General features: G+C 44.5%; 1 protein-coding gene across 1 annotated transcript in view; it reads left to right on the top strand.

The window, feature by feature from the left end:
* Positions 1–22032, top strand: part of LOC147596723 (microtubule-associated protein 1B-like) — a 73813-nt gene that overhangs the window by 1749 nt on the left and 50032 nt on the right. The window contains exon 2 of the mRNA XM_086769510.1: positions 9809–9910. Within this exon, the coding sequence (XP_086625636.1) occupies positions 9809–9910 (102 nt within the window). The remainder of the gene's footprint in view (positions 1–9808; positions 9911–22032) is intronic.

The raw sequence follows: 22032 nt of genomic DNA, 5'->3' as shown, positions 1-22032 counted from the left end.
ATCCAGAGCCTCTTCAGCGTTGTACTTTCCTAATGCTATCTAATTTTTGGTTGTATCAGAAGTAAATTGGTTGCATTTAACTAAATTATTAACACTTATGAAGCAAATGGATAAAACTTATGCCCTCAAGACATTTGAGATCATTCTTCCTCTGAAGAAATGCTCTTCAGTCTCATCTTGAAGCTTCTATTGTACAGTTGCTGCTGCATAGCTCTGCTGCTGCTACCTCTTGCCACTAAGCGTAACACTCACTTACAGTTTTAGATGTTCAGAGGGAATGCTTTGGCCTTTTTATTCATAATTTTGAAGTCACCTCATTGCTCCTGGAGTCAGATGATCTGATTGGGATTTTACCTGCTAGGAAAAAACCTTGATCAAATTTTGAGGTGCGCTGTTCAGTATGAGTACACTGGGAGTCAGAAGCTCTATCTGTATGAGGCAAATATGGGCTTGACTAATCTCTTTCTCATTGGAAAGTATGCTATAGTCTGGAAAAAATGGCTTCTTTTAACCTTTATTCTCAACAGAGCCTTAAATGCGCTTAGGGTTCTTGATAACTCTGCCTCATTGTCTTCTCTGGTACATCTCCTAACTACCGTAACTGAAAAGTGTGGATTCATGTGCAGAACTGCAGCACAATGTGTAAAAGAAAACATCTGCTGATAACATATCAGTGGCTGATGCTGTGCAACCTGGTGGAATGCAGAGTAGTTTCTTAATATATAACGAAGAGGGAATGGTGTGGCTAGCTACATTTTTAATAATTACATTTAGGATGTCACTTTGCTAAGGGGGCAATCCTCCAACCCACCATCCACCAAAAAAGGAGGAGGGAGTGAAGACAAAGCTTCAAGACTTTCCCACTGATTTGACAGATGCCACTGGGTGTGCTCTGTCTGCTGTCTGATAAATCTTATGTCTAGTGGGATTGCACTCCTAAGCCTGCAGAAAGAAAGAAATAGCTTTAATTCAGTCATACTTTCAGTAGTTACTTCTATGCTGTTAATGATATACATCATTGGATTGACCTTGGGTTTTAGTTCCAGAATTACCTCAATTTTACCCAAACCTAATTTGGTTATGTAATATATATAACACATATGCATAATTTTTGCATCCAGAATGCTGAATCATGCAGCTGCAGATTTGGGATATTCTATCCAAATCTCAACTTCAGCTTCTAGGACTACTGTGTGCATGGTATGTCTAGGCTTTTTTTTTTTTGTTTCACATTGAGTCCTGTATTTTGGACATTGCCTGTTTCAGCAGTCTGACTATGCCTAATCAGAAACTTATCCCTCCTGCAAATTTGGATTCATGAAAAAAGCAGATAGGGATGGATGGTGGATAGATCCTATCATTAGCAGCATTACTGAATCATAGTACATATTGCTTAATTGACCTCTGGAAAGCTTTATAATCTCCCCACACAAGCTTGCTGTCAGAGGCCAGCGAGCTGTTTATCTTCTAGCTTCAAGTTCAGTGCTCATTCATTCAATGTACTTCAGCTTTGTGATCAATGTCAGTTTACTAGTCATAGTTTTCATATGCGCTGTACATGCATGGTATTATATCATCTTTACTTTCTTATTCTCAAATATTCCAACACCTGGAAAACATTAAAGCCTGCTGAACTGTAATTGTCTGACAAAACTATGCTCCAAAAATGCACCATATGGCCAAGAGATTTTTGAGAAATGAAAATAAGGAGACTTACTAAAGAGACTCACTGCTTATGCCTCTGAACAATAATGTGTAATTCAGGAAGTGGAGTTGGCTGGCTGTAGTTCAGTTATTTTTCTCTTGAGTGGTTATGAAAGACACAGGCAATACTGTATTTTGAAATTTATTTGGTTTCAAATGGTAGCTACTTAATAGCTAGTAGCGTATCCCAGTAAGAAGCATGCTCCTACCTTGACTGGGATGCTGACAAGGAAAAGCCCTGGATGAATTCTACCTGAAGAGACTTCAGGCTCTTGAAATGCAAATATTCATATTTGTATGGAGAACCTACCCAGAGCTGCAGTGGGAGACCATCAGCACAGATCTGGTTTCTCTGCTCTTCCCTCTTTCTCCTCCTCATCCTTCAGCCCTACAACATGACTTGTGGTTTCTCGCTCACCCTCCCCATCCCCAGCGGGAACAGGGGAGAGAATTGGGAAGAAAGGAAAACTCATGGGTTGGGATGAAGACAGTTTACTAAAATAGCAAAGGAAAATGACAATAATAACAGAATATAAGGATACTAAAATATACGAAATGAACAATGCAGGATTTCTCACCACCCGATGTCCCAATGACCGATACAGCCCATCCTGAGCAGTGATCACGGAAACAAAACCGAGCAGCAAGCAAAGGAGTCACAGCAAGCCAGCAAGGTAGAGGGAACGATGCCAGCGAGGGAGAGAGATGGAAAATGGAAGGTGGATGTGTCCCCCCTGTGGGCAACCCCCACTTATGTACTGAGCATGACTTTTATGGCATGGAAACACTCTCTTTGGCCAGTTTGGGTCAACTGTTCTGTCTGTCTCTCTCCCAGCCACCTGTGTCCGCACATTAGTGAGACTTGGAAAGCCAGACAAGGTCCTTGGTCTCATTCACAACAACTCTTATCCATCAGAGTGTTTTTATCAACATTCTTCACACAGGAAATCCAAAACACACCAGCTACTGAGAGGAAAATTAACTCCATCCCTTCCAGGACAGACAGGGACAGAAACCAGGACAGGCCAGCATGAGGCTTAAGATTGCTGCTGCCTTGAAAGAGAATAAAGCATGAAAGGCAGTGTTGACAGTAAAGTTTGCAGCCTGAAATCCTGACAGAGTTACCAGCAGAAGTGTTGGTGCTAGTCTCATGGTAAGGGATTGGCCAAACACCTCTTCAGGCATCTCTTTTGCCCCAAAGGTACCAAACCCCAAAGTGATTTAACTTAACAATTTAATGCAAAGACATGGTCAGGCATGTGGACACTATACACTTCCTCACCTGCAGTCCCTTCTGTGTTTGCCAACTAATTTGTGTAAGTCTAATGATATTCCTTTAGGAAAAAGAACTACAAATCACTATAATGTTGATGTTTAAAATTGCAACATTGCCTGCACTTACCATAGTGCAACTAGCTGCTTATTATTTTCAAAACAAAACAAGAAAACTATAGAAAAATATTAAAACATGATCTCCTGTTAATTTGTTATGGTGTTTTGTGGGGTTTGGTTTTTTTTTGGTTTTGTTTTTTTTTTTTTTTTAATTTAGTCATCAAAATCTTATGGTAGGAAACTATAAATTTGGTTTTTTTTTTTTTTTTGGCTGCAGTGATGATTTTTTTTTTTTCTGGTCAAATCTCAATCCTTAAATATATTTTGGAATAATACATTTTTATGATCATATATGTGTCAAGTGTCTCACTTTCTAAGTAGCTGAGGGGAAAAATGGTAGGGAACAGAGATGTGATTTTTTTTTTTTAAAAGAAAAAAGATCAAGCATAGCATTTGAAAATATCAAACCTAGAATTTTGATATTTCATAAATAAAAGATCACTTAAATTTTAATTTAAAATGAGATTTCAAAGCTTTTGTATGAAGAAGTCAGCAAATTAATAATTTTTATTTTTTATTTAAATATTAACTTGCAAAATGCTAGATGATGCTTTTTTTTTTTTTTTTTTTTTCTTGGGGGGACAAATACAATGGTCTTGCAGTAGGGCTAACATATCCCCTGAGTGATTCACATTTTTCAGTTTTATAAATCAGTGTATTGCTATTTTAAAGTCAATTTCCGAACATCAATAATTTCTCATAATGTGGCTACTAGGATGCGGGAACCAGCAGTCCTAAAGCAGGGCCCTTAAAGGATTGTTACCTTTTGGAAAGGCAGATTTCCTCTTGCTTGTGACTGATCCCTGTCCAGAGTGCTGCTTCTGAGCACTCAGCACTTTGCTGTCGGAGTGGGGGACGGACCCGGAGTAACGACGCGATCTCAATATGAGTATGATCGTTCTCCTTTATTTCACGTGGTTACATGTCTTATATAGAAGATAACTGAGAGCACGCGCTCCTAACTAAAATATGATTCGTTAAGTCTCTATGTTCACGCGCACGGCTCTCTCCACCTGCACCCTGCTTCACATTCAGCCCCCAATCACGTATGCCAGCTGTTTTCCTTCTTCTCAAGGTTGCTTCATTTACTTTCTCACAGGTGGCTTCAGTACTTTCTCACAGGTGGCTTCAGTGATGTCCTTGAGGCCTGCTGCTCACAAACATAACAATTCCATTTGGTCTGGATTGTTCACTAAGTGCCCCTGGTACTCCAGGTATCCAACAAATCCCCCTTTTTGTTTTGAACAATCCAGACCCACTTTCATCATACGTTCCATAGCTTTCACAAAGCATTTTAAAATATACCCCAAAATCATCAGTGTCAACAGCAAACCCGTCAATAATACCAACCCATAAACTATCAAATCTTTTAGCCAGCCTGTGACCCCCAAGGATTTCAACCAGTCTGTTAACCTGCTTTCCACTTGCATTGCATGCATGTTGCATCATAACTCTGCCAACTGATAGCGTATCGACTTAGAGTGATCAGAAACATTCATGCAACACATACCTTCAAAATCTTCACATCCATGTCCATGCGCTAATAACAAAAAATCAATGGCTGCTAGATTCTGCAAAAATATCATGACGCATGCTATCCATGTCTTCTAATAATCCTGATAACATGCTAGAGGTTAAATTCATTTGCTTTTGTGCCCAACAAGCTAATTTATTTAAGTTAGCTAAAGCTTTTGCAGTTGCTGCCCAAGGAACAAATAAAGATAATGCTATATGCTCAGCTGTACCCAACAGGGTTAAATTGCCGTCACAGTTGGGAGCTAATACTTTTAGTGATCTCCTTGCTCGAGTAAGATTTCGCAATACTTTCATAGATGGAGCAAACATTATCAATTTTCCAAAATAACACGGTCCTCCTATAGCCCTTTTTGGTACTCCTGACCTTATTTTACTACAATATCAACTAGGTTCATGGTTGCTTGGGTTTTGTTTTTTGGTTGTTGTTTTTTTTTTTTTTTTTTTTTTTTTTTTAGCCAGATTGTCTGTATTGAGTTGTTAATCATTTTTTGCAAGCATGGTATGTTAATGATTATGCCTAGTATCACAATTCCGATTTTAACCAAGGACAGCAACCACCCAATTATGCCACACACAAGCTTAGTTAATAAAATTACTGATCACACGTTATACATATTCATGATTACGAAGCAAAGCTAAGTTTCACTACCTTCTAGTAATTTTCTACTATAACATTCTTCTACTATTATAGATATAACAACTCCAGTAACTTTCTTATCTATAAGAGCAATTACTAGTTTTCTGCAGGCCTCTGTTGAAACAAGCCATAAATTCTGCTAACAATGTTTTGTATCTTAAAGCTTCCCTTCTCATTCCATGGCTTTCTTCCTGAGAGCATGATTGCATTCCTCCCCCAAGGTCGGTGTGCTTTCACTGATACCATACTGGCTCAGCAAAATACCACATCTCCCCCTTCTTTGTTTATGAGAAGAGGCTTGTTTCAACGCTTTATCTATTAAAGTCTGCACACATTTTAAGACACAGAATATAGATCAAAATACATATATAAAAGGAATGAATAAGCATCCTACAACTATTAGTAACAAGCTTATATCAAGTCACCAAAAGATTTCGGAATATATCAAAACCATCACTTTGTTGCTGTTTTTGTACTCCTTTTTGCAAGTTTTGAATACTTTTGTGAATGGATTCCGAATGATCAGACAGATTCATGCAGCAAAGCCCATCAAAATCCTGACAATCATGATTTTGTGCTAATAATAAAAAAAACAATCTATTGCTGATCTATTCTGTTACTAACCCAACTATGCGAAAGACACCGCAGAGCAAGAGGCTGTTTATCAGCCGGGTCAGAGCAGAGAAGGGAGACAGGCGCAGCACCTTCAGGGCGTCCCCTGTTGTAAATAAAGTGTGCTCTGGGTCCGTCCTCTCCCCTTCGCTCTGAGCCACCCCTGTTTATACCCTCAGCAGATTCAGTGAAAGAGTACTGACTAGGTGTTGCTGCATGCGTGGCCAGCGCATACAACAAGGCCTGACCAGACGTTGCTGCATGTGTGGCCAGCACATGCAACAAAGCCTGTCAAAATATGTGCTCTGCAGGCTAACAGCGGTTCTGTTTTGTAAAGTAGCATAGTATATAGAATCTACATCAGTTAACAGCGTTAATAGTGCTGATGCAGTTGTATTTATTTGCTTAGCAAGCCAACAGTCCAATTTATTTAGCGTAGTTAACACCTAGGCACTTGCCACACCAGGTGTAAAGACTGAAGCAGCAATAATTTTACTTAGTTTCCAAAACTCTGTATTGTCTTGGCAATCAGATTCAATGCTATGTATGCTTCGTTTAGGTCTTTTATGCTGTCTGGATTTTGATATGTGCTCGCATGATTACGTCAAGCTGTGTCGTTGCAATGTATAGATCTTAAAGCATTTACAATCATTACCCCTCTAGAAACATTAGCTCTTGAATAGTTAAAAATAGACAGAAGTCCATCTTTACTGATCCCAAAAAGTTCCATCTTTTGTAGTTTTAGCACTCAGCACTCATGGCTGCTGCTGTTTTACACAGAGTTGCCGTCCTACCGGTATCTGGCAGGTCAATCAAACATGTTCTGAAATACCCGCAGATGATACAGGCAGGGATCCACTTGTTTACTGCTCCTGTAAAGACATGAGCGTATCCCTTCCCCCATGTTATAAGAGGGAACGGTCCTTCCACTTATACAAAGCTCGACTCAGACAGGAGTATCTGTTAACCATGTCAGGGGCAGGGGGGTGGGGGCGCCTGGCGGCGGCTGTGGCCCCGGGCATATAGGAGGAAAGAAAACTAAAACCCGAGGTTTAAGACAAGAATAGGGAGGGATCCTTAAAGCCACCGCTACAAGCAAAACAGACCATCACTAAAACCAAAGCAGGACAATGAAAAAAGGAACAAGACAACCTCCCCCCACCCCTCCCTCTTCCCAGGCTTAACACCATCTCCACCTCCCTCCCCTGCCCCCTGAGCGGGACAGGGATGGGGGGCAGGAAGAGGGAATGGGGGTTACAGACAGTTAATCACGCACTGCTTTATTGATATCAACGGTTTAACTGCTGCACCTACAGCAGCAACCATGACCGGAGCCTTTTCTTGTTCTAACATTCGCTCGACAGCTTCCAGCAGTTGCCCTGTACTAGATCCTTTTGGCAGCACACTAAGGGCTCTCTTAGTTTTTTGGGTTTGTTTTTTTTTTTTTTTTTTTTTTTTTTTTTATCATTAGCATTATTAAAGGCAAGCATACCTAAGAACTTTGCTTTCATGTCATCATCCAAATCAGGGTGAGCCATAATTGCAGTGTGCAACCGATCAATAAATTTCCCATATGGTTCTGTGGGACCTTGCCTTACTGACGTAAAGGCAGGTCCGGACTTTTCATTGTACACCCTAGCAAGCGCTCTATAAGCCAAATCTTGGCCCAGTTGTAACACTTCAGTAGCAAATTGCGCTTGCCAATCAGATCGTGTGTAGGGTCCCGCTCCCATCAGCATTTGAGTTTGCACCCCAAATAATGGATCACCCTGTTGTCAAGGAGTTGCAGTCTGCCAGTCTGCTGAAAAAACTGCAGCTGCTGCGACGGTAGCAAAAGCATCGGGACAATCGTTCTAATATCATAAGGAGTTAACAACTGTGACAAAAAAATATGCTGCAACACAGATTGAGTATATGATGATTTTAGCCCATACTGAGTAACTGCATTTTTAGCTTCCTTCAATATTTTCCAGTCTAATGCTTGCCACACACTTCTCCCAGTATTATCAGTCACAACTGGAAATGCCATGGGCAAAGGCTCTCCTTCTATCAAAGCACCTCGAATCACCTCTTTCCACTGCACTATCGGATTCAAAACCCCGGCCCCTCCCGCCAGCGTCCCTTGCAAAGGTGCAAAAAGACTGATCTCACCCGATGTTCCATTTGGAACGAATAGGTTGGACGCTGGCAGGTCTCGATGTGGCACAGGCGAAGGAGTTGACAATTTTCCAGTGACCCTTCTAGGCGAACCTCTAGGGCTTCCAGCCTTTTTAGCGTCTCTTGCAGCTGTGCGTCCTTCAAGCCGAATGAATGTTCATCCCCTTCTTCCTCATGCCGTGGTGGCGGGGAAGAAGGTGGTAACGGGGGATAAACCGGAGCTGTTGGCGCCAACGAAAAGGCTCGTGACTCTGAGCCTGCACTGGCGCAGTGTGGCAGGGTGCCTGGCAGTGGTACATCTGGTGGTGGTGAAAAGCCTTTGGCAGTTTTTTCCTCTGGTGCCCACATATCTATAGTTATAGGGGCTGTGGCTGCAGTTCCTGGAATCCTTGCTGGGGCTCGAACCCCCCCACCCTCAGCACAAGCCGGGGCGGCGGCAGGGCTCGTTAAACCCGAGAACAGCATGCTAGCAGTGGAGGTGGACCCTTTGGCTGGAGTTAAGGCTGCAAGAGCAGATGTGGCAACTGAATGCTTGGCTTTCATGCTTATAAATGTTTCGTTAATTAGCCTCCACACGGTGGAGAGTTTGCTCACCTCCTTTGATACTTTAGTTATTTCATCCCACAGCTCTTTTCCTATCTTTTCCCATGTCGGGAGTTCAAAAGCATCATCAACTGTGGAGATTAATTCCCTTTTCTTTGCCCACTGCAGCAAAGCTTCTAGGACGGCCGAGTCATAACTCAGTCCTCTCAAAGAGAGCATATGTTGGAGGAGCTTAATCACTGCTGACTCCTCTTTGGTCAGTGTGGACCCCATCTCCTCCCCGGCCACTCGCCATTCCACAACCGAAAATATCAGATGGCTATTGGAAAAATGACCCCAAGTCTGTCCCAGTTTAATCAGACGGACTATCTGTTTCACCGGTGCTTCTATCCCTCTCTTAGAGAGGATCCCGGCGAGTAACTTTGCAGCTGCTTCCAGCTCCATCGCTGCTTCTGAGAGGTGGGGAGCAACCCCACACCGGTGTATGCCCCGCTTTCGCTCAGGACATCACGTCCCTCAGCCGTTGTTTCCCCACTCCCCTCCTCTTGCTGCTTACCGCAGGCTCGGAGAAATCGGTCTCGCTGCTCCTTAGTCGAGCCGAACCATCCTCTGCTACCAGATGTCGGAGTGGGGGACGGACCCGGAGTAACGACGCGATCTCAATATGAGTATGATCGTTCTCCTTTATTTCACGTGGTTACATGTCTTATATAGAAGATAACTGAGAGCACGCGCTCCTAGCTAAAATATGATTCGTTAAGTCTCTATGTTCACGTGCACGGCTCTCTCCACCTGCACCCTGCTTCACATTCAGCCCCCAATCACGTATGCCAGCTGTTTTCCTTCTTCTCAAGGTTGCTTTGTTTACTTTCTCACAGGAAGCTTCATTACTTTCTCACAGGCAGCCTCATTATTTTCTCACAGGTGGCTTCAGTACTTTCTTACAGGCAGCTTCATTAATTTCTCACAAGCGGCTTCAGTGATGTCCTTGAGGCCTGCTGCTCACAAACATAACAATTCCATTTGGTCTGGATTGTTCACTAAGTGCCCCTGGTACTCCAGGTATCCAACACTTTGCAAAGGATAGCTGTGTGGTTTGAAAGGAAGAGAGGCTGGTTTTGGAAATTAGAAATATGCAAATAACATGAATGTAAATGGAGAAATAATAAATTAAAACTTCCAGTGCTCATATATCAAGCTAAATGTGTTTTGCATTTTGAATTTTAGGAATCCGATCATGGGACACAAACTTGATTGAATGCAACCTGGATCAAGAACTGAAACTCTTTGTGTCTCGCCATTCAGCTCGATTCTCTCCTGAAATTCGAGGTGAGTTTTTGGAAGCATTTGACATAGTTCTATTTTGTATGGTTTTTAAGAGCAGAATTAATAAATACCCTTAGGTATTGGATGGCCCACTTTTGTTTGTGATTCTTTACAATTCTTTTTTCTTCCTTTTCAAATATGGCTTGAAAATTATAATTTGCTTTAAATTTCTGACACCAGGAAATGTCTGAAACTTTAAAATAATCAACCTTTTAGGTTAGCTTAATGTATTTCACCATGATTACTTTGGCAGTAGTTGTTAGTTTTAGGGCCCCATTAAAGTTAAATTAAACTCACTTTTTGACTGAGCAGTTTGTTCATGTAGCATCAATCTAGTAGTTCTGGGGACTAAAACTGTTTCTCACTGTGGTAGGTAGAGCACATACAGAAAATAACCTGAAAGGTTAGCTCTACAGTTTGATAGAGCCAGAAATGGTGTCATGGCTGTTGTATGAGTGTGGCTCAAACCCCATGTTTGTCCCCAAAGGACTTGGACTTTTATCTTTTTTGGTATGAAAAAGTTGAGGGGTGGAGGGTCTCCCTTGACTCACAGGAATTTTCTTTGGCTTGTATGAAGAAATTAGAATTTTACAGGACTCATGAGACTAAATCTTCTCTTCTGCTGCCTTTTCTTCATGCCTATCCTTCCTTTAGAGGATTTATAAAATCAATTAAACCCAATGATTTTGTGAAGTGTAAAATTTAATTTTATTCTGAGTGCATGGGAATCAAGTGTTTGGTAAGTTTTCTAACATCTCATTGCTTTAATACAAATGCTGAGTGAATATGTATAAAATTAATCTTGGTTTTCATATAAAAATATATAGCATTCTCCAAGAAGAGAGGAGCTTTCATTGGTGAAATTATTGTGGCCATGTGCACATTGACTAGTACAACCTAGTATTGATGAATGTTATAAATTCCGTCTTCAGGAACATCTCTTAAGTATGGTGAAAAGGGCTATGAAATGTTGTATCATACTACTGCATTACATTCCTAGGGTCAGTTGTTGTACACTGTTGATAAAGAGATCCTGATGTCTTGCTAGCATGACAGCATTGACCTGATGGTCTTGAATAATGTACCAAAATGTCTTGTGTAACTAATTCTTCCTCTTGCAGCACAGATTGTAGCAGATTTTGCCATATCTCCCCATATCTATAGAGAGTAAAACATAGCCAGATTTAAGAAAAAAAAAAAAATACCTCTATGATTCTTCCCCTGGTTTGTAAAACATCAGAACCAATACAAGAATACTCAGTGTGAAGATTTAGGGTCAAGGCATGTAGTTCCTGAATTACATAGAAGTGAAAAGTGAACTGTGAACTCAGGCCTAAAATACATATCTTTCATTTCATGTCATGAAGCAAATCCAACTTCTCGGTGACATCAATTACCTCATTTTACAGATAGGGTATTCTGATAAAGATAAACTCTGCTAATTTCACTTAAGGAATGCAATATATAGTGCACCTCACTTTTAACATGTGTTTTATTTTAAAACTTCAGGGAACAAAAGATCTTGTGCTTCTTCTTTAGCAAAAATATTCCAGTGTGTCTAGAGGGTTTTTTTGCTGTCTTATTTAGATGATACCTCTTGAGAGCATTGCATAAACTAAAATAAACCAAATAATCTGCTTTCATATGATAAATGAAATAAGATTGTGCTTTTTTTTTTTTTTTTTTCTTCAATAGAAAGATTATAGAATGCTCTAGGAATTTTTCTCTAGGAATTGTATTTTTCGTTGATTTTTTTTTTTTTCTTTGTTTAGACTTGCCTATTTAGTCTGTCATTGTGTTGAATTGCAGCTTAATTGCATGTGACTGGAATTTGTCAACATCTCTATGAGAAACAGTAATTAATGTATTTTTCAGCAGTGTTCAATCTTTAAACAATAAGCTGCAAAATCTATGTTGAAAGAGCATTAAGGGAGCCTGGAACTGGGAAAGAGGGAACATCCAGGAATAAAGCTAGGCCTCTTGACCAATTTCATTTCTCAGATTTTGTGGAGAAGCCCATTGACACCTTCATAATCCCACTGCACAGATCAGAGGACAATATTTTAGTCTCTCTGTGTTTCTCTGATGTTGAATCTGCATGACTCCTTTGTCTTCTATACTGTTCTATAGGAAGGAGGGTTTTTTCTTGCCATTTGTTAATAAAATTTCTGAATACTTGATTTCTGTTCAACAAATGTTGAATTTTGAGTGTTTAACCAGGGAAACTGGCAACATTTATACTAAAGAGATGATTGTAAGTACGTATTCTCTTATGGTCCCAAACTCAGAAATTCTCTGGAATATGGGTAACTAGGTGACCTCTTGTCCAAGGAAAGTATTAATCCAAGATGATGGGATAGTCTGTGGGATTTAATTAAACAGCCTCTCTTTTTTTTTTTTTTTGGGGGGCTGACCTCTTTATGCAACTCAAACATAGGGACAGTTTACTCTTGAGGGAGGACAGAGTCATTTAGTGTGTCTGCACAGCTCTTAGTATAGTGAGGTCTGACTACTGGCTGAAGCATTTTTGATTATAATGTTTAATTATGGTAATTGCAGTGCTAATTCAGTACATGCTTGTATGCTTCTCAAAGCAGCTTGATGATATATGCAGCAGCAATTTAAAGGATAGGACTCTTTCTCCAAAAGGAAGCTTGGGGGAAACCAGGCCAACCCTGTCCCCATGCTATATGCCTGCACTGTCAAAGGAGAGACATGCACAAGAATGTCAAAGCATTTGTGGTTTTTTTTTTTTTTTTTTTCACTTGAGGAGTTTGAGGTCTGATCCTTCTCCATGTGTAGTGAATAGCAATGTACATATTGATATTGCAGGGAGCATGACCAGATCCCAACACTCTTTTTGTGCTCTTATCGAGGGAATGGATTGTCACAGTGGTATTTGTGCATTGTATATTCAGCTGCTGTGCAATTTATGGATGATTTATGATTCCCTGAAAAATAGAATCCAGAATGGAAATGCCAGTAGATCTTTTCTGATACCTTGTAAAGCAGCTGAGTTAGCAAACTCCTTAATACCAAATCTTGCAGAGATGTTTTTGTCAGGTGCTGGTGAAAAATGGGTAACAGAGCTTACTAACTGGTTGCCAAGACAACAGGCAATATGACTTAAAATGGGTACTCCAGTGCTTGCCTCCATTTTCTCTGTCATGTACTGATGATAACTTCCAACTTATGTTAACTTCACAAGAACAAAAAATTAAAATGAGTAGTAACATGTATGTGCTGGAAAAGGAACTGTATCTGGTAGTGAGGCAGAGAAAGTGGAGAGTTCTGGGAAACCTCTGAAATTGCAGCTGTTGCTACCAATCTTAATTTTAAAAAAGTTTCAGCTGCATAAAGCTGAATATCCTGCTTCACAAAAGACTGAGTAAAAGGGTTTTGTGTGTGGGTGAGGCCATTGAGGACCCTTCTGCAAGATTTCCACACCTGCCATTTTGTCCCTCAGCTTTCACCTGGGGACACTTGACTGTTTCATTTGTGTATATTCAAGTCCTTGTCTAGATTAAAATCTGTTTTAGTTCAATAGCTATACAGTAGCTAGTCACCCCAAATCTTCTAAGAAATACTGCTGAAGCAATGCACTGTGCCTACTTTGTATTTTGTCCTGTTGTTAGGAAGAACATGTATCTGTGGAAGACATGATTCCTATCTGAGCAGTACCAGAAGGTCTCCTGTTACCCATGAGTCAGCGGTCGGTGACTGCACTGGCTTAAGTGAGTCCTTCTTTACCTATGCCCAAGACTTTATTTTCACTAGCCTGCATATGACCAGGGAGGACCTTGGCAAAGTGCAAGACGTGTTTGGTGTTGCCTTGGCAACTGCTTGCCTCAGCAGTGGCAGTGGGCTTGCCTCTTTCCAGCTTCCTAGAGAAGGCAGTTGTTTGAAACTGTCATTACCCCAAAAACCCTTAACAGCTTTCATTATGAAAGTTAGCATTTCAAAAGGTACAATTAAGGATTGTTAGTATCTGGGAATTTTGGTCATCAATATCCATAACTCCATGGTTTGCCAAAATACTGTATAGTCCTATTGCTTTTGTCAAAGCAGATCTACACCCAGTTAATATCGTGCCTAGTAGCTTGCAATATCAGCTCATGGAGTTGGTGATAAAAACCTAAAGGGCATGATTTTAGTGCTATCTTACTGAAAACTGCACTTATCAAAATTGGTCAAGTAAGAGGAAATAGGTACTTGAGCAAAGCTTATCACTTACAATGAAAGACACACAAACAAACAAAAAAAACACCTAAGAAGTCAAGGCCAGATTCCTCAACTGTTATCTGAGCACCATTACTAGGTGCCTAGGAATTAATTCAGCTTAAAAACTTCAGTAGTCTGATATGCACGTTTACAAGCAACCTATAAATATGATTCTAAAGCTATTATAGATTGTGATAGCTAGAATAGCTATTGAGTGGAGTAATTTATCAGCAGTCCTGGCTAACTGGGGAGGTCCCAGTTGACTGGAGGTTAGCAAATGTGACGCCCATCTACAAGAAGGGTCAGAAGGAGGATCCAGGGAACTACAGGCCTGGCAGTCTGACCTTGGTGCCAGGGAAGGTTATGGGGCAGCTCATCTTGAGTGCCATCACCTGGCACATACAGAACACCCAGGAGATCAGGCCCAGCCAGCATGGGTTTATGAAAGGCAGGTCCTGCTTGACCAACCTGATCTCCTTCTCTGACAAGGTGACCCGCCTCGTGGATGATGGGAAGGCTGTGGATGTGATCTACCTGGACTTCAGGAAAGCCTTTGACATCATTTCCCACAGCACTCTCCTGGAGAAGCTGGCTGCTCATGGCTTGGATGGGTGCACTCTATGGGTAAAAAAAAAAAAAATTGGATGGATGGCCAGGCCCAGAGAGTTGTGGTGAATGGAGTTAAATCCAGTTGGTCACGAGCAGTGTTCCCCAGGGCTCAGTGCTGGGGCTGGTTCTGCTTAATATCTTTATCAACGATCTGGACGAGGGGATTGAGTGCTCCCTCAGTCAGTTTGCAGACGACACCAAGTTGGGCGGGAGTGTCGATCTGCTCGAGGGGAGGAAGGTTCTGCAGAGGGATCTGGACAGGCTGGACTGATGGGCTGAGGTGAACTGTACGAGGTTCAACAAGGGCAAGTGCCTGATCCTGCACTTGGGTCACAACAACCCCATGCAACGCTACAGGCTTGGGGAAGAGTGGCTGGAAAGCTGCCCGGTGGAAAGGGACCTGGGGGTGCTGGTAGACAGCTGGCTGAACACGAGCCAGCAGTGTGCCCAGGTAGCCAAGAGGGCCAACAGCATCCTGGCTTGCATCAGGAACAGTGTGGCCAGCAGGAGTAGGGAAGCGATCGTGCCCCTGTACTCGGCACTGGTGAGGCCGCACCTGGAATACTGTGTGCAGTTTTGGGCCCCTCAGTACAAGAAGGACGTTGAGTTGCTGGAGTGCGTCCGGAGAAGGGCAACGAAGCTGGTGAAGGGTCTGGAGCACAAGTCCTGTGAGGAGCGGCTGAGGGAACTGGGGTTGTTTAGTCTGGAGAAGAGGAGGCTGAGGGGAGACCTCACTGCTCTGTACAACTCCCTGAAAGGAGGCTGTAGAGAGGCGGGTGTTGTTCTCTTCTGCCAAATAACTTGTGATAGGATGAGAGGAAATGGCCTCAAGTTGTGGCAGGGGAGCTTTAGAGTGGGTATTAGGAAGGATTTCTTCACTGAGAGGGTTGTCAAGCATTGGAACAGGCTGCCCAGGGCAGTGGTGGAGTCGCCATCCCTGGAGGTATTTAAAAGACGTGGTGCATAGGGACACGGTTTAGTGGTGGAGTTGGCAGTGTTAGGTTTACAGTTGGACTCAATGATCTTAAGGGTCTTTTCCAACCTAAATGATTGTATGATTTTTAGCTCATCATATATTGGGAGAGGTTAATTTTAGTTGGCTACAAGACTTGTTTTGTGTCTTAAAGTATTTCTGTCTTGACAGAAAGAAAATGGAGACAGAGTAGGACTTGAATAGGGAATTGAGCTGAGTCATGCTGCTGTGGCTGTGTTTGGTGTCCCTGCAGGGCGTTGCTTCGAGTGGTGCAAGGTTGCAGTGGCCATGCTGCCCAGTAGCATTGAGACAGGGAAGCCTAGGTGTCCTCACAAGGACAATTGGCAGGGGAGCGCATGTGGCACTCTTATCCATTTTGGTGGCTCAGGAAGGATTACAGTACAATAGCCTACACATTTGGATACATGAATTGTCAACTCCTTCATTTCTTAGTACTAATCAACATTCCAGAGATGGGATAATAAGTGACTTTATTTTTTTTTTTATTTAATAAATTGCTGTGCTTGTGTGACAATCATTCTGGCACTGATTTCCATTTCTGCTTGATTTAGCAATGATCTCAATGAAAATTAGCATGAATTTACATTACTGCTAAGCTGTTAACATGAATTAGCAAAATGACTCAGAGGTTATTTTTAAATGCCTTGTATCAGAAGTGCATACAATGAGTTCAGTTGTCTAAAGTAGCCCATATTTTATGAGAACAGGTTTTTGACCTGTGTGAGGCAATTATCAGAGGCATGGTGTCATAGTTTAGCCCTGTTCGGGACCAAGCTATGCAGTTTTTCACTCATTCTCCCCACCCTCTGAGGGAATGGGGGAGAGATAATATAACAAAGAGCTTGAGGTTTGAGATAAGGACAGGGAGAGATCATTCAATGCAGAAAGCATTGCAAGAGATGCATTAGTGCTGGCTGCAGATTCAGGTGCTCCTGTCTGTAGACTGCTGGGAGTATCCCATAGTACCTCATAGTCCATATGAGTAGGTAGGGTAGTGTCGTGGTTTTGTTAGTGAGGGGGGGCCTAAGGTGGTAGCTTCTGTAGGAAACTGCTAGAAGTCGCTCCCCTTTGTTCAGTGGACTCGGCCGGGCCTAGGGCGGACCTGCTGCTGGCCAAGGCCGAGCCAATTGGTAGCAGAATGTCCCGTGATAACGCCTCTGCGATAACGTATTTAAGAAAGGGAAAACAGGGGAAAAAAGAGAGAGAAGAGAAGATGTGAAGAAGCTGAGCGGGGGCAGAGGCGCAGAGGGGGAGGCGCAGGCCTCATGGGCCTTGCAGGCCTCACCCTCTGGCCTCTCGCCAGGCGGCTGACTGGGCCTGACTCAGTCCAGCCCGGCTGCAAGAAGTGGAAAGGAGATGAGAAGTGAATAAGATGTAAAAAAAAAAAAAAAGATCCTGAGAGACATCTACCAGCCTGTTGTGAGGAATGGCTGCAGATGCCAAGGTCAGCTCAGAAGGAGGGGGAGGAGTAATGTGGCTCCTGGCCAAGATTACCCTGCAGCCTGTGGTGACGACCATGGTGGAGCAGGTTGTCCCCCTGCAGCCCATGGAGGCCCACGGAGGAGCAGAGATCCCCTTGGAGCCCATGAAGGACCCCGTACTGGGGGAGGTGGATGCCTGAAGGCGGCTGTGGCCTGTTGAGGGCCTGCTGGGACAGCTGTTCTGGAGAGACTGTACTGCGTGGAAGAGATGACCCATGCCGGAGCAGTTTCAGGAAGGACTGTGGCTTAGGGGTGGGACCCCACAACGGAGCAGGGGAGGAATGTGAGGAGTTCTTCCCCCGACCATGAAGCAGCGGCGTGAAACAACATGTGATGAACTGACCGCAACCCCCATTCCCTCTTCCCCCCTGTGCTGCTCAGGGAGGGGAAGGTAGTAGAGATAATATTAAGCTTGGGAAGAGGGAGGGGTGGGGGGAGGTTATCTTGTTCTCTGTCTCATTATCCTGCTATTTGTAGTAATAAATGAATAGTTTTCCCCAAGTCGAGTCTGTTTTGCCCGTGATGGTAACTTTAAGGATTTCTCCCTGTCCTTATCTCAAACCTCGAGCCGTTTTTCCTTATATCATCTCTCCCTATTCTCTCGAAGGGTGGGGGGAGTGAGAGAGAGACTGTGTAGTCTGGTCCGATCAGGGCTGAACTACGACAGGTCTCTATGTGCAACTGTGGTGGTTTAGCCTGAGTCACCACACAGTTTCTCTTGCATCCTCCCCCATCCCACTGAGGAAGGGAAGAGTGAGTGAGAAACTGTGTGGTGACTTGGGCTAAATCACCACAGTCTTCTTGGCGCCCAACGTGGGGCTGTGTTTCCACCCCTGGGGCAGTCGATTCCAGGTGTACTGGATGCCCCTCCAAGTGACAGCAAGCTGTGTCCTGCATTCTGCTGCCAAAGGGATGGAGAAGAACGCATTAGCAGTATCAGTGGTGCCATACCACTTGGCTGCCTTGGACTCCAGTTCATACTGAAGTTCTAGCATGTCTGGCATGGCAGCAGTCAGTGGTGGCGTAACCTCATTCAGGCCACGATAGTCCACTATTAGTCTCCACTCTCCACTAGATTTTCACACTGGCCATATGGGACTGTGAAAGGGTGAGCGAGTCATGCTGATCACTTCCTGGCTCTGCAGTTGATGAATCAGCTTGAGGATGGGGATTATGGAGTCTCAGTTGGTGTGATATTGCCACTGGTGCACCATGGTGGTAGCAATTGGTACCTTTTGTTCTTCAACCTTCAGCTTTCCCACAATGGAAGGGTCCTTTGAGATTTTTCTGACACACCTCAGATAATTTTTTCAAACAGGCTTTCAGATTTTTCAGTCAGTCTTTCTACAGCTGAGACACAGGCCTGTATTAGGGAAGAAAGATTGTCTTCATATTGTCAGAGCTGGTTAGCCACTGCATGTACTGGTGGCATCTCATCATCTTTCCAACTCATTGCTGCCAATGAGTTGGCATAGAATCATCGAATCACATGGTTGGATGGGACCTATAAGATCATCTAGTCCAACCGTCTTCCCACTACCATTGCTGCCACAGCTACTAAACCATATCTTGTAGCTTCTCATCAAGCCACCTCTTGAACACTGCCAGGGATGGCGACTCCACCACCTCCCTGGGCAGGCCATTCCAGTGCCTGACCACTCTTTGGGAGAAAAAGTTTTTCCTCACGTCCAATCTAAACCTCCTCTGGTACAACTTGTGGTCATTTCCTCGGGTCCTGCTTGTTGCCTGGAAGAAGAGGCCAAACCCCTGCTCATCACAACCTGCCTTCAGGAAGCTATAGAGTGCAATGAGGTCTCCCCTGAGCCTCCTCTTCTCCAGACTAAACAATCCCAACTCTCTCAGCCGCTCCTCATAAGACTTGTGCTCCAGACCCCTCACCAGCTTTGTTGCCCTTCTCTGGACACGTTCCAGGGCTTCAATGTCTTTCTTGTAGTGAGGGGCCCAAAACTGAACACAATACTCAAGGTGCGGCCTCACCAGCGCTGAATACAGGGGGATGATTACCTCCCTGCTCCTGCTGGCCACACTATTTCTAATGCAGGCCAGGATGCCGTTGGCCCTCTTGGCCACCTGGGCACACTGTCGGCTCATGTTCAGCTGAGCATCAACCAACATCCCCAGGTCCCTTTCCTCTTCACAGTCCTCCAGCCACTCAGCTCCGAGCCTATAGCGCTGCATGGGGTTATTGTGGCCAAAGTGCAGGACCCGACACTTGGCCTTGTTGAACCTCATGCCATTCAGCTCAGCCCAGTGATCCAGCCTATCCAGATCCCTCTGAAGGGCCTCCCTACCCTCAGGCAGATCAACACCGCCACCCAACTTGGTGTCATCTGCAAACTTACTGAGGGTACACTCAATCCCCTCGTCTAGGTCATCAATAAAGATATTGAACAAGATGGGCCCAAGTACCGACCCCTGGGGGACACCACTTGTAACAGGCTGCCAGCTGGACTTGTCTCCATTAACTACTACCCGCTGAGCACGGCTCCCTAGCCAGTTCTTTATCCAAAGAAGGGTATACCTACCCAGTCCACGGGCAGCCAGTTTCCCTAGGAGAATACTGTGAGAGACCGTGTCAAAGGCTTTGCTGAAGTCCAGGTAGACCACATCAACAGCCTTTCCCTCATCCACCAGTCTGGTCACCCAGTCGTAAAAGGAAATGAGGTTGGTCAAGCACGACCTGCCTTTCGTGAACCTGTGCTGGCTGGGCCTGATCCCCTGGATGCCACTCATATGCTGAGTGATCTCACCCAAGATGATTTGCTCCATAACTTTCCCAGGTACTGAGGTCAGGCTGACAGGCCTGTAGTTCCCCGGATCCTCCTTACAGCCCTTCTTGTAGATGGGAGTCACATCGGCAAGCCTCCAGTCCTCCGGGACCTCTCCAGATAACCAGGAGCGCTGGTAGATGGCCGAGAGCGGCTCAGCAATCACCCCCACCAACTCCCTTAGCACCCTAGGATGGAGCCCGTCTGGTCCCATGGACTTGTGGCAGTCCAGATGGAGAAGGAGCTCTCTGACTGTCTCCACCTGTACCACAGAGGGTGTACTCGGCCTGGCATCCCAGACTTCCAGATTAGGGCATAAAGTGCCCTGAGGATAACTGATCTGCCTATTAAAGGCAGAAGTAAAGAAGGCGTTGAGGACCTCAGCCTTCTCCTTATCCTCAGTGGTCACATTCCCCGCTGCATCAAGTAAAGGGTGTAAATTCTCCTTGTTTCTTCTCTTACCACTGATATATTTGTAAAAGGATTTCTTGTTCTCTTTTACTGCAGTGGCCAATCTGAGTTCATGCTGAGCTTTTGCCTTCCTAACTTCCTCCCTGCACACCTGTCGTAGTTCAGCCCCGATCAGGACCAGACTACACAGTCTGTCTCTCGCTCCCCCCACCCTCCGAGAGAATAGGAGGAGATGATATAAGAAAAAACAGCTCAAGGTTTGAGATAAGGACGGGGAGAAATCCTTAAAGTTACCATCACGGGCAAAACAGACTCGACTTGGGGAAAATTATTCATTTATTTCTAAAATTAGCAGGAGAATGAGACAGGGAACAAGATAACCTCCCCCCACCCCTCCCTCTTCCCGGGCTTAACATTATCTCTACTACCCTCCCCTCCCTGAGCGGCACAGGGGGGGAAAAGGGAATGGGGGTCGCGGTCAGTTCATCACGCGTTGTTTTATGCCGCTGTATCATCGTCAGGGGAAGAACTCCTCGCATTCCTCCTCTGCTCCAGCGTGGGGTCCCTCCCACGGGCCACAGTCCTTCGTGAAACTGCTCCGGCGTGGGTCATCTCTTCCACGGGGTGCAGTCCCTCTAGAACAGCTGTCCCAGCGGGCCCTCCACAGGCCACAGCCTCCTTCAGGCCTCCACCTGCTCCAGCGTGGTAAGGCACTGGAACGGCCTGCCCAGGGAGGTGGTGGAGTCTCCGTCCCTGGCAGTGTTCAAGAGGCGGCTTGATGAGAAGCTACAGGATATGGTTTAGTAGCTGTGGCAGCAATGGTAGTGGGAAGACGGTTGGACTAGATGATCTTATAGGTCCCATCCAACCATGTGATTCTATGATTCTCCTTCTGAACTGACCTTGGCGTCTGCAGCCGTTCCTCACAACAGGCTGGCAGACGCCTCTCAGGATCCTTTTTACATCTTATTCACTTCTCATCTCCTCTCCACTTCTTGCAGCCAGGCCAGGCCGAGTTGGGCCCAGTCGGCTGCCCGGCGGGAGGCCAGAGGGTGAGGCCTGCAAGGCCCATGAGGCCTGCGCCTCCCCCTCTCTGCCCCCCGCTCAGCTGCTTCACATCTTCTCCTCCTCTTTTTCCTGTTTTCCCCTTCTTAAATACGTTATCGCAGAGGCGTTATCACGGGACATTCTGCTACCAATTGGCTCGGCCTTGGCCAGCAGCGGGTCCGCCCTAGGCCCGGCCGAGTCCACTGAACAAAGGGGAGCGACTTCTAGCAGTTTCCTACAGAAGCTACCACCTTAGGCCCCCCCCTCACTAACAAAACCAGAACAACACCTTAGAAACTTCTTTGCAATCTCCCCAAGTAGCCTGTCCCTTCTTCCAGAGGACAAAGACTCTCTTTTTCTTCCGGAGCCTCAACAATAGTTCCCGGTTCATCCACACCAGTCGTCTTCCCCTACGGCTCGCCTTACGGCATTCAGGAACAGCCTGTTCTTGTGCCTTTAAGATCTCCATCTTGAGGAGCGTCCAGGCTTCCTGGACCCCTTTACCCTTAAGGAGCGACTCCCAAGGGACCCTCGCAACAAGCGTCCTGAACAAGTCAAAGTCCGCCCTCTTGA

This window comes from Chlamydotis macqueenii, chromosome W (assembly GCF_036417535.1).
Source record: "Chlamydotis macqueenii isolate bChlMac1 chromosome W, bChlMac1.mat, whole genome shotgun sequence".
In the NCBI taxonomy this organism is placed as follows: domain Eukaryota; kingdom Metazoa; phylum Chordata; class Aves; order Otidiformes; family Otididae; genus Chlamydotis; species Chlamydotis macqueenii.
Note: the sequence above shows the minus strand (reverse complement) of the source record. Positions and strands in the feature narration are given on the sequence as shown.